General features: G+C 25.9%; 1 protein-coding gene across 12 annotated transcripts in view; it reads right to left on the bottom strand.

Annotated features, from left to right (window-relative positions):
- Positions 1 to 306: 306 nt before the first annotated feature.
- LOC122856807 (protein gustavus) overlaps positions 307 to 12,769 on the bottom strand; it is a 166,685-nt gene continuing 154,222 nt past the window's right edge. For 8 of the 12 annotated variants that reach the window (XM_044158740.1, XM_044158748.1, XM_044158730.1 and 5 more), the window contains 5 exons: positions 7,689 to 8,089; positions 5,188 to 5,417; positions 4,785 to 5,115; positions 4,546 to 4,704; positions 307 to 4,454 (listed from right to left, as the gene is read on the bottom strand). In XM_044158740.1, coding sequence (XP_044014675.1) covers positions 4,318 to 4,454; positions 4,546 to 4,704; positions 4,785 to 5,115; positions 5,188 to 5,417; positions 7,689 to 7,713 — 882 coding nt within the window. In that variant the 5' untranslated portion in view covers positions 7,714 to 8,089 and the 3' untranslated portion in view covers positions 307 to 4,317. Of the gene's footprint in view, positions 4,455 to 4,545; positions 4,705 to 4,784; positions 5,116 to 5,187; positions 5,424 to 7,688; positions 8,090 to 12,769 lie in introns of all 12 variants that reach the window. The other 4 variants (XM_044158665.1, XM_044158682.1, XM_044158698.1 and 1 more) reach the window with 1 other exon arrangement.

Genomic DNA, 12,769 nt, shown 5'->3' with positions numbered 1-12,769 from the left:
AATATTTTTAAATTAAAACGCAAACAAATGTGACATAATAAATACATGTTAATCAATATTTTTTTTTTATCATCTTATCCATTTATTGGCTGTATCATTTATTCATCGAGGCAGTTCAGAAAATTATGGGAAGGAGGCGTTCGCCCAGAACATTATATTACTTATTATTATTATTTTTTTTTTTTATACAAATTGAGTACACAATAGTACTTGTATTTCACATTTATCATTTCATAATTAATAATCTTGGTCTTGCCCTCTTCTTCTCACATATCTCATCACACCTCAATAGCAATTTATAATTCGTTTTTTTTTTATTATTTATTTATTCTTTTTCCCTTATAATAATTAATGGGCTCACAACCATGGTGTCATCATTCATCATTTTCTTATATTCAATCCAACATGAGAATCAATTTTATTTTATTTTTTCTTTGAATATCAGCTTCGAATTATACGCGATCGTTTATTTAATTTTTTATAAATTTATTTCCATTCTTCGACTGATTTTTTTAAATATCGTGTAAAATGAATTCACATTATGCTGACTAACACGATAATCGCCCATTCAATTAAACTATTTATAATAATAATTATCAATAATAATAATAATAATAATAATAATAATATGTACAACATACAAGCATTGTTTTTTTTTTTCTTCATATTCAGAAAGTAACACGTGCTGGTTTATAAAATAGCATTGTTACAAAGACGGTTTGTTTATTTTTTAAATTTTTATTATATTTATTTGCATTATTTATTATTTATCCTTTTTCAGTTTCAATGGAATTGAGTGTTATTAATATATTTATTTTTTTTTTTTATCTATTTCAATTATGTTCATTCTTTGTTTAAAAAAAAATTGCTCTTTTTTTTTTTTTATTATTTTTTGTTTGTTTTATATATAAATGTAAATTATTACTATTATTTATTTATTTTTTTGTACATATATAATAATCGTTCATGTGTGAATAATGTGTAAACTATTAATTTTTTTTAATGTTATTATATGCTTTGTTCTTTTAGGCATTGATGGGTTTTTTTTTTTGCCATGTAGCTCTCAATTTAAAGAATCGAATTTTCTTTTATTGAGAAACTTTACATTATTTATTATTAATTTATTTATCTGTGGTTTATTTTTAAAATTAACGATGAGCGCTTGAAAATGCAATTTAACTGTAGTTTTATTATTGATAATATTATTATATTTTTTTTATACATTAAATACAGTTAATTATGCAATTTCTTTTCGGTTGCGTTACCAATCAGAAGCTCGGATTTTTATATTTCTGTTTATTACTTTAAAAAATTTTGTCTTTTTTTTTTGGATAATATTTGCTTAGGTTACTGATTGCAATGAAGTTAAAGACAAAAAGATTTACAAAGAACAAAGGATAAAGCTGTTTTGTATGTGTCTGTGTGTATTTTTTTATGTTTTTATAATTTTATTTGTGACAAGAATATATTAAACGAGAATATCTGTCTTCAAATATAATTCAAATAAAAATGAGCATGATTTTAAATATATGGTATTATAAAAACACGAAATAATCAATGATTCTATTTTTTAAACAATAAAGAATCGAGGGGACCAGCTTTAAATTTGATAATTTTTTTGTTTTTTGGTAGATTTGGAAGACATATTCTGCGTATTTTTTTTTTTTCTATTATTCAAATTTGAATTTACAGATACACACGAATATACATGCAGAATTGCATTTTGTAAAATAAAATTATAAATTGACAATGCACAAATGTGTCAATTGGAATATAGGCCAGGCTTCGTTTTTTTTTTTTTCAAATTTTTGTATACTGAATATATTTCATGTATGAGAAATAAAACATGCATGCATTCACGTGATCAATATTGTATTTTTTCATCAAACCATTCAAACCTTCAAGCTCCAATACAATTTTTTTTTTAAATTTAAAAAACATTTTAATCAATCAAGTATTGCATTTATAAAAAATTACGAATTATTATACAAATTTAAAAAAAGATAGAAACAATGCTTTTACTAAACACGATTCTTTTTTCGATATCAAAACAAATGTTTATAATAAATTTTATAATCACACATTTGTTTAGTTACATTTTTTTTCGATTTTTGTTTTTCATCGAAAAAAGTACACATTAATTTTTTTAAATTTGTTATTATTGTTTAATAATGTTCAATGGTTTTAAATCTCAATCAATTATACAATCCCAATTCATGATTTATTATTATTCATTAATTTATTTTTTCTAATTTTTCAACAGACGACGCCTGTGTGTTTAGTTACTTTCTAAGCAATAACGAAAAAAAAGAAAAAAAATCTTTTTTTTTTTTTTTCTATCTGCACTTTTAATTAAATTTACTCAATCATGCTTATATCTCAAAATTTAATTATCTGAGATATTATACAATCTTGTTCAGTACCTAATTTTTTTTTTTTTATCATTTCGTTATTTATTAATTATTAATAATTTCCTAAAAATTATTAACTGGTATCAAACGATGGTTACAACTGTCCAACTACTCCCCCGATTCATTAATAATTTTTTTTTTTTTTCATCATTCTCTCGCATGATAAAATCACAATGATGGTCAAATTACTGACAATAATGCAAATACAACAAACAGATTTAATTTAAAAAAAAAAACTAAACCATTAATTCTTTTCATTATTAATTTTATACTTTAAATTTTTCATTTAATATATATATTTATTTGCCTCACAATACGCGCACACCACTAATTATCGCATTAGACTTAGCATACTTAGAAAATATTTAAAAAAGAAAAAAATAATAATAAAATAATAAAGCAACAAAAAAAAAAAAGGTGGCTGTTTGTTGGCTGGTTGTTTTTTTTTTTCTTCATCGTTTTGTCATCACTATACACACATCATTTGCATTTGTTAATAGTTTATTATTATTAAAAAAATCTTCTTTTTTTTTTTCTCTTCAACTTTTTCATTCCATCAATTCGTCTTTACACTTTTTATTATTTTTTTTTCGTACAACCACATTCATGTTGTATTCACCGAGTTTTATTTTATTCTTTTCTTTTTATTAAAATTCTTATTACAATTCACACATAAAAAAAAAAAAAAACTGTGTTTCTTGTTCGTTGGCTTTTTTATTTATTTATAATATTTTTATTTTTTTTATCTCCTTGGATATTTTTTTTTTCACCCACAGCAATAGACTAGACATCTCTCATGTGCGCCTCGAATTATCATATATTATATTTATTTTTAATTTATGTAATGTGTTTATGTAATCATTTTGTTATTTCATTTAGTTTAATAAAATCTTTGATGTTAGATAATCAAGGCGCACTTAAGGTACCAATGACCACTATCAATTTTTAGGCTTGACTAAGTTATAACTGTTTAAACTGTCCAACCATAAAGTTACACTTGACAGGGTCACGGTTCTTCAAGCCACGTGTCTCAATCAATTTTATTATTTAATTTTTTTTGTCTCTATTAATCCACAAAACAGTGGATTTCATAACATTCTCACACCACTGTGTCAATCACCATCGACAATTCACTAAACAAAACAAAACAAAAAAAAATAATAAAATAAACTTTTTTTTTTTAAAAAAAAAAAAAATATACAAATTTTTTTTTAATTATTATTATTTTTTTTAATCACACAATAAGTTTTTTTTTTTGTTTTTTAATTTATTTATTGTTTTTTTATTTTTCTAAATATGATCACGTTGCGAAGTACGCAAGGAAAAAAAATAAAATAATAATAATATAAAAACTCAAAACAAAATAATCCAGGCATTTAATAATTAGCCGTGGTTTATTGTATTATTGATCTTAATAATAACATTTAATAAAGACTCTACGAAATTATTCGTATGGACAACATAAAACAACAATATTACCTAATAATTTATCTAGTCACATTTTGTCAATTTTTATTTTTTTTCCTTCGACATTCTTTTTTATTTAAACACAAATATACGATTTCTATTCTCTTTTTTTTTCATCATAATGTGATTTTACTTTTATTAATTTTTTATTACTTATTTAGATTTTAATTTATGTATAAAAGAGAAATAGAAATGTCAAGTGTTTTAAATGTTCTTTAATTAAATTTGATTAATCAAGAGATGTTGATGATGATGATGTGAGACACGTGGCAACTTGTGAACATTTATATTCGATGACTTGTAAGACAGCTGATGAGGAAATTTCAGATAAATAATGATTATCAATTGAATTATTGTGATGATAATTATCTCGGTGATTGTAATCCTTGTCATAAATATTATTATAATTTATGTCAATTACATTTTTGTGAGTTGGTGGTTACCTCCTATCTCGATAAAGGAGATAAGTCTTCATAGCTTGTGGTAAATTTAATTCTTGAATTTTATCAAGACGATTTTTACCAATTCTTTGTCGTACAACTCTCCGACAAAGATCCATTAAAGGAAGTGGTTCAGCTGTAACAAATTATTTAAAAAAATTTATAAAATAAAATAATTCAAAATTTCTCAAATAAAAAAAAATCATATATTTATTTCAATAACTTACGATCAAGGCCACCGACATATCTCATGGTAATTTCACAATGTCCCCATACTGCTGAGACAATTGGATGTAATTTTCTTCCTTTTAATCCTCTAAATGCAACACCCAGGTACTGACCATCAACGACAAAAGCTAATGTGCCTTCATCCATATCAAGAACAACTGAAAATTAAAAATGAAATATCAAGTAAATACATAGAATTAACATTATTTTGATATATTTAAGAGAATAAAATAAATACCTAAAAATTTGTCTGGTACAACAAATGTTTCATCAGGTTTAAGTAATGCTGGATACGTAGCACCAGTATTACTTTTAGAATCATGATAAAGTTTATTTCTACCAAGATCCCATCCCCAACTTAATCCATTATTGCCGACTAGACTTTGATAACCAACACTATGTAATGGTGCTTCAGCAGTTGCAACACCAACAACAGCATGTGTACCACGTTGTCGAGTACTCCATTGTACTTCCCAAACGTGTAAACCTTTTGTATAACCAATTTTCCCTCGTATACAATCTGTACTTTGGGCTACTGGATGACGATGGAACGTTAATTTATCATCCTCCTATTTAATAAAAAAATTAAATGAAAATATGTTTCATGTAATTTAGTTATTTATTTTTAATTCTCAACAAACCTTGACGAATATATTTAAACTTCTGTCTTCACCATTCCAACCATTGTGTACTTGTGTTTCTCTTGTTGCTGGTGGCATATCAAGAAGTACATCAAGACGTGCCGGCCTCGAAAAATCTTGTGCAAGTTCACGTGGTACAACTGGTTTATATGTTACTGCACCACCACCACCAATACCAACACCACCACCAGTACCAGCGCCACTTTCACGTGTTACGCTTTTCACACCACCTTGAACAATAATTTTAAATTTACAAATTAACGAGACACTTTGATAAGTTATTTATATATTAATTTAATTTAAAAATAAAAAATAATTGACATGTAAAAAAATTATCTTGGGGTATTTTTGGATACAATAGTAGAGTGAAAGTTTTATATGTCCAAGGGAGTTTGGACTAAAAATAAATTTTATAGATTGAACAAAAGATTTCTCAGAGCAGCAAAAATAAGCCACAATGGATTTTAAAAGGATCGGTCAGTTGGGTTGACCAACTGGATTTTCAATTACTAAAACCTTCCTAAATTTTTAGTCTATATACTTAGTCGTTAGTTTGTGTGCAGCTGACACATTACAATGTGGTGAATGAAAAGAGAAAATAAAATAAATTCAATAAAGAATTTAAAGTAAGATAGAAATAGAAATTTTTAAATATTTTATATTTGATATTTTAATTAACGGTGAAGGTAAAAAAGTATAATTAAATGCCAATATTGAAGAAAAAAAGAAGAAGAGAATTGAATATAATCTTGGTGAATGGTAAATTCATTTTAATGCAAGCTGAATCATACTCTATCGCGTCCATTGAACAGATTAATGAAATCCCGTAAATCGATTTTTATTGTCTGAAAAAAATAGACGAGAAACGATTTTGTGCTGGGCGTTGAGAATTTTCCAGGACATTGCGGACATCCTCGGTGAGAATAAAAAAAAAAAAAATACAACACAGAATAGAATAGAATAAAATTCACTCGAAAAAATAAAATAAATAGAGACTATAAAAAGGTAAAATGAAAAATAATTTATAAAAAACAAAAAAAAAATATCTTAGCTAGTAAATCATGTGGTAGAGCAGTATATTTTATACTATCCGCCAAAAATTTTCTCCGCACTTTTCATTCGTGTTATTTATTGCTAGTCGTACTAATGCTTCACTGTGCGGCTGTCTGGATATGGAAAAAGTGATAGAGGTGAAACCGTTAAAGCACATCACGAGAGGAAAAAAAAATCTCAACATTTATTTATTTTTTTTTAAATAAAAAAAAAAAAAATTGAAAAATCGTTATAGTTATCAAGCCATCAAAAGACTAATAATTATTTTTTTTATTTTATGAAAAAACAAAAAAAAATAATCCATAAATTGCAACTACATGAGAACAGTAAAATTAAGCTTTTATTTTTTGAATTTTAAAATTTTTATAAAGCTTGAATTATGATATTTGATACTTCAAAGCTTTATAGAATTTTTTTTTATTTTTATTATTTTAATATTAAAAATTTATCAATCAATTTAATTGAATTAAAAAGTACTCAATTTAATTTGGAAACGAAAAACGATTAAATAAACTTAAATAACACGTATCTAAATATAATCTCAACAAACTTTTGAAAAAAATAAAAAAAAAAAACTTTCAGAAGTAGAAAAAAATAAAAAGAAGACCATTTTATAGTCGACTTAAAAAAGAAAATAAAAAGAAAAAAAGAAAACTAAAATGGATTGTATCCAAGCAGAGCTAAAACGATCAAAGTAAATTCAAGGTATCCAAGATGAGATTAAGATTGTATCAATTTTTTTAATTCGTGGTACCCGTGACCCATACATAATACTCAAGAAGGCAAAATTCAACCCTGAGGATATATTCTTCTATTTAGTTTGGTGTACGTGACCAAGACACATTCCCTACATCCTCCTCGTGAAAAAAAAAATAATAATAAAATACTGAGAGAGCTGCTGTATCAAGGCTTTTATAAATATATATTCTTTCATTCTTTTTTTTGTGTAAAAATAAGAAGAACTTGAAAATTCTAGAGGCGCACGTTTGTTCAAATCCCGAGGGTATAAACCCCATGAACATGGAGCCAAAGTATTCACGCTATCCTGATATAAATACAGACACACTAAATCTACATGTGTACATGTGATTCTCAGGTAAGTTTGTTTTTTATTTTTTTTTTTATATTCAACGTTTGCATTGCCAGAAGCCTTGACCCCTCCAACTCAATACAACAACCAAACTGATTCAACAGAAAAAAAAAAAAAAAAAGTCATATGAAAGACTTTACCATACATTGACAAAATAAGTTTACTTTTTTTATTCCCTCGAGTAAAAATATATAAGAGAAGGCTTTTTTGTATGTAATAATAAAATAAAAAAATGGAAGTATCATTGAAAAAGTTGTTGAAGAGGAAAATGAATATATATTTTTTTTTCTCTTCAATGAAAAATAAATATAAAAAAAAGAGCCATAAAATAATGATGAAATTCATTTAAAATAAATACCTGATATTTTTTGGCCCATGGTCATGCCCCGATAATGGGAGCGATGATGTGGATGGTGTCGATGATTATGGAGTTGGTGACGGAGCTCAACACAGCCCGTCGACACTTTATTTCTATAATGTCTTGAACCAGTTGTATTGTGATGATGATGTCCAATTGTTGGTGGTCTTGTACCACTTTCTTGATGTATACTGTTGTTAACAGTACGTCTTGGACTAACACTGTCAACAACAGCTCCAATACCACCACTACCGTAACTAGCACCACGACCAACAATAATACTAGTGTCGTTATTAAATATATTATTAACACCAGTTGTTGTGCCAGTTGTTGGTATGGTTGTACCAGTTGCACCGTTGCCGCGGCTGCCACCTCCGCTCACGCAACGATTCGCTTTATACCTGAAATCATAAATTAGTTTTTTTTTTAATTAAATTTTGATATTTAGACTTTTTCTTTTTTTTAAATATACATGTATACTCTTAGTTTCTTAGTTATCAGTTTTTTGTTGTACTATTGTTTATTTTATATAAAATTTAACTTTTGTTTTTTTTTTTTTTGCTGCCAAAAATTAACATAAAGTCCGTTCATTGATCAGCAAAAAATAATGAATAATACTGCAGTTTAAGAAAATAAATTTTATCATAAAAAAAATTTGTAGAATATAAGTAAAATAAAGAAACGGATGTCCGAGTAATCGTGTATCACAAGATAAGAATTTATTTTTACACATGAAAAAAATATGTCATGAAAAAAGAAAAAAAAAATGAAAAACGATGAGAAGGTAAAATATATAATCGTGAGAAAAAAAAAAAAAAACTGATAATTAAAATATATTATGGCGATTGTTTAATAAAAAAATTTATTGAAATAGAATTGATAAATTTATGAATAAATCAAAAAATATTATCAACAATATGACATGTTAAACATTGACGCAACAAACTCGATCACTGTTGTCGGTTGACAATGTGATGGCTCGACTTCCGTCGTCAATGTTATATTGTATTTCATGTATTCACATTTTCATTTTCTATTTCCGTTTGTGTTCGAATAAATCGAATAGTCGTCATCGCTGTTAAACTAACTATGTATATTTTTTAAATAATTTTCTAAAACGAATTTATCAAAATACTAAATTATAAAAAAAAAAAGAATCAAATATTATTGTAATAAACAAAATAACAATATTAATACAATTATAATATTATATTCAAATTCAGAATTTTAAAATGAATAAAAGTCGAGCATAAACAGCGTCAACATGAATTATTTTACATTATTTAATATATTTATTAATTTATACTTTCCATCTCATTTAGATAAATTCTCGACAAGTAAATTTAACCAAATAATATACATACAAATACTTTCATAATAATATTTAAAAAAATTCATAAATACAAAGCCCAAGTGGCATTGTCATAATAAAAATAAAATTAAAAAAAAAAGTAGACAGATTTGAGAAAGGCGCGACTCTGTGTTTGGTATTGATCCACTTCTCTCAACCCCACCCAACCCCCAAACCAACCCAAATCCCAACCCTGCTCCAAATTGCGTTCTCTCTTGTCTCTCTTTTACTCTCACAAAACGAACCCGAGACCCCACCCGCAAAAATACATATATATATTCACGTTAAAAATTCCCGACTATAACAGTTATTTATTTTTTTTTTTTAAGCATTGAAAAGTAGCATAGAAACACACCATCGAAAAATATATAATAACACACAGACAACAATAATAATAAAAAAAAAAAAATAGACATTAAATATTGAATTTTCATTATAATGAAATTGCATGCTCATCGACACGATGTACTTTTTCCCCTATTTTTACATGTTTTTTTTTCAAATGTATTTTCAGTTGTGTTGCGAGCATGAATAGAAATTATGTATATAAATATCAATACTTGTATGTGAAATTTTGGTGTACTGGATAAATTTGAGATAATGAAATTTACTTGAGAACGACTGTATTAGTTGGCACATTGAAACAACAGAAATCGATCATCGTGATGGCATAGACGAGACAATCAGAAAACATGCAGGAAGAGAATGAATGATATATGAAAAGTAAGAGTATGTATGAGGATTTGGAAAATAATGAAATGGGATATTTATTGAAACTAGGATTGAATAGATTGTGTGTAAATGAAGCCGAGAAGGTTAGATACACCACCATAAGCATGGATTATCATTTAACACGCATATATGGATTCGCTGATGGAGAAGAGTAGAGGAGACAAAGAGAATCATGAAAATGAGGATGAGGTTTAGTGGCTAGTTGGTTGTTGGGCTAACCACTGGGATTTCAAACCACTGATTGCCAATGAGATTTCCAATTTCAACTATTGCAATGCACTGTACAATTTAGTTATCGTTTTCATATCAACTAACCTAAATTTGATCAATATCAGATATTTTATACTATTAATTGACTTAAATATTATTGAAAATTAAAATATTTTATGAATTGACTCTCTTTCAGCCAAGGCTTAGGTTATACTGCAATTTGATAACGTAAATTTGAGTAACAATATATTCATTTACTTTGGTTAGTCGCTTTTTTGACAATAAAAAACAAGTATTAAATAACAGCTGACGAGTTTTAATACATAGCTCTTTTTTTTTCCCACTTATTCTAGTTATTTATTTTATTTTTTGGAGTAAATTTTTTAAATTTATTTTCATCATTATTTTTACCCTACACACCTGTTCTACCAGCTGCAATGACAAAAGGCCCAACAAAGTATTTTAAAACTCTTTGTCAGCAAAAAAATTTTTTTTCCTACCCTATATATGCACACAAGCTTGTCTCGATTTTTCTCTTTTGAATAGACAATATCACATGTCACTCCCTCTTTTTCATATTTATTATTTAAAAAATGTTTTTATTTTTTACTCATTTTTTATTTATTTAAGCTGGCAATTTTTTTTTTTTCATTTTGGCACAGCATGATTGAAGCGATCTCCTACTGTGGATTGAACAATCGAACTTATACGAAAGTCAAATATATTCGTAATCATTTAAAAAAAAAAAAGATTATAAAACACAATTTCGATATAAAAATACATTATATATGTATTAACAGTCACTTGGAATTTCAAATTTCTTGTAAATAAATTTTTTAACTTTATTTCTAACTCAAGTTTTTCAACATTTTAAATATTGCCTTTGATATGATAAAAAAAAAACATTGACTTGATGTAATAATCCTTCACTGACCACGACCTTTCGCAATCTGATTATTTTTTTGTTAAAACACAAGGAGAAAAGAAGGACAAAGATAGAAAGTGAATAAAGAAAAAATATAATATAAAAAAAGAGGGTCACGCATATGGTAAACATTTCAAAAAAATTTAAAGTTCTTGGGTCGATTATTGCTTCAGCAGAGACTATTTATATGTATATATCGAGCAAAAATTTATTTTACAACCACACCACCACCAACGATGGTAGAAAAAAAAAAAAAAAATGCTAAAAGGTCAAAATTAAGCATCAGAAATTTATCTTTTAAATAAACCACAACGAAAGAAAATAATTCATACTGTAAAAATAAAATTTTTGATCTTTAAAACGGACCAAAAGAGCAAAATGATTGGAAAAAAAAAAAAACAAACAAAAAGGTCAACAATTATTATTGTGGTATGTATTTTAATTGTAGAATTTTAATAACCGATCATCATCATCATCACCATTTCCGGGTTTCGATTATTAAACTAAAAATATATGTTCAATGAAACAAAACGTAATTATATAATCGTGAGAATTGACGATATAAAATATTGAGAGATAGAAAATACGTTGATAATCAATAATAATAATATTACCAATCTATCAAACATTTGGTTTAGCAATATTGGTATTTCGTTGAAAGATTGCATTATCATCATCAATAAATATATCTGTTGTACAATTTGTCGTGGTAAAATTGAAATTAATGTCATTTATGTGAGTTTATATAAAGTTATTGTGGTAATTTTTGATATTTGTTGACTGATTGATTTTTAACAATGTATCTGGTAAAACATTTCACGAGTTGGATAATCATTTGAGAGGTTGATGAAAAGGTCGCGTCTTTTCAGTCGCTATTATTTTGTCAATAAATCTTTATATAAATACGATAAAATTTTTTTATTTTTAATAAAAAATAAAATCAAAGTGTTAAATGTGACAATGATGAAATAAACTTTGACGAGCCATCAAAAATGATATTTCAAGATTTTTTTTTTTTTATTAATTTTTTTATTATGCAGAATATTTATTTTTATGGGATTTTTTTTTTTTATCGAAATTGTGTCGACAATTGAAAAGGCCAATTGATTGAATATAGATGTATCCAAAACGACATGGCAATTTGGTGAAAAGATTGGTTTGTTGACCGATCAGCCGACGAATTAGAAAGATCATTTTTTCTCAATTGCTCTATTAGTTTCGCAATCATGCTCTCTGTATTGATAAAAAAAAATTTATGTATAAAAGAAATCAAAAAAAAAATTACAACCTTTCCCGTCGGCATATCCTTCGATGGAGACACGTTCACTTTGGCAAAAGAGTTTTAAAGTCGTTTATTCAACTATTTTTTTTTCTACATATTTATTTTTATTTTTCCAACATTTGAGCAAACTATATGAAAATGGAGATCAGACTATTTTCGGAAATTAAATGTCTCATTTATATTTATTTTTTTCTATTTGTAATAATTTTAATGGTTTTTCTTTCGGAAGTAATTGACGATAAATATAGGGTAAATAAAAATAAAAAAAAAATTAATAAAATATATTAATATCATAATATATTTTCTTTGACATATTATATCGAATGATAAAATGAAATTATATATGATTTATTACAAATAGCAATGAATTAACTGAGCAGCAACTCCCTTCCTGCTTCCCACGCAAAAAAAAAAATAAATAAAATTTATCCAAAAAGGAAAGACAGTTATAAATTGGTTGTAAAGGTCGTGTATATGTTAAAATAAAAATTAAAAATTATTAAATATATACAAGTATAAAATTTTCAAAGTGAAAAAGATTTTTATCTTTAATATTGTTATTTAAGTATCAATTTATTTTA

The sequence above is a fragment of the Aphidius gifuensis genome, linkage group LG1, assembly GCF_014905175.1.
Source record: "Aphidius gifuensis isolate YNYX2018 linkage group LG1, ASM1490517v1, whole genome shotgun sequence".
NCBI lineage: Eukaryota > Metazoa > Arthropoda > Insecta > Hymenoptera > Braconidae > Aphidius > Aphidius gifuensis.
Note: the sequence above shows the minus strand (reverse complement) of the source record. Positions and strands in the feature narration are given on the sequence as shown.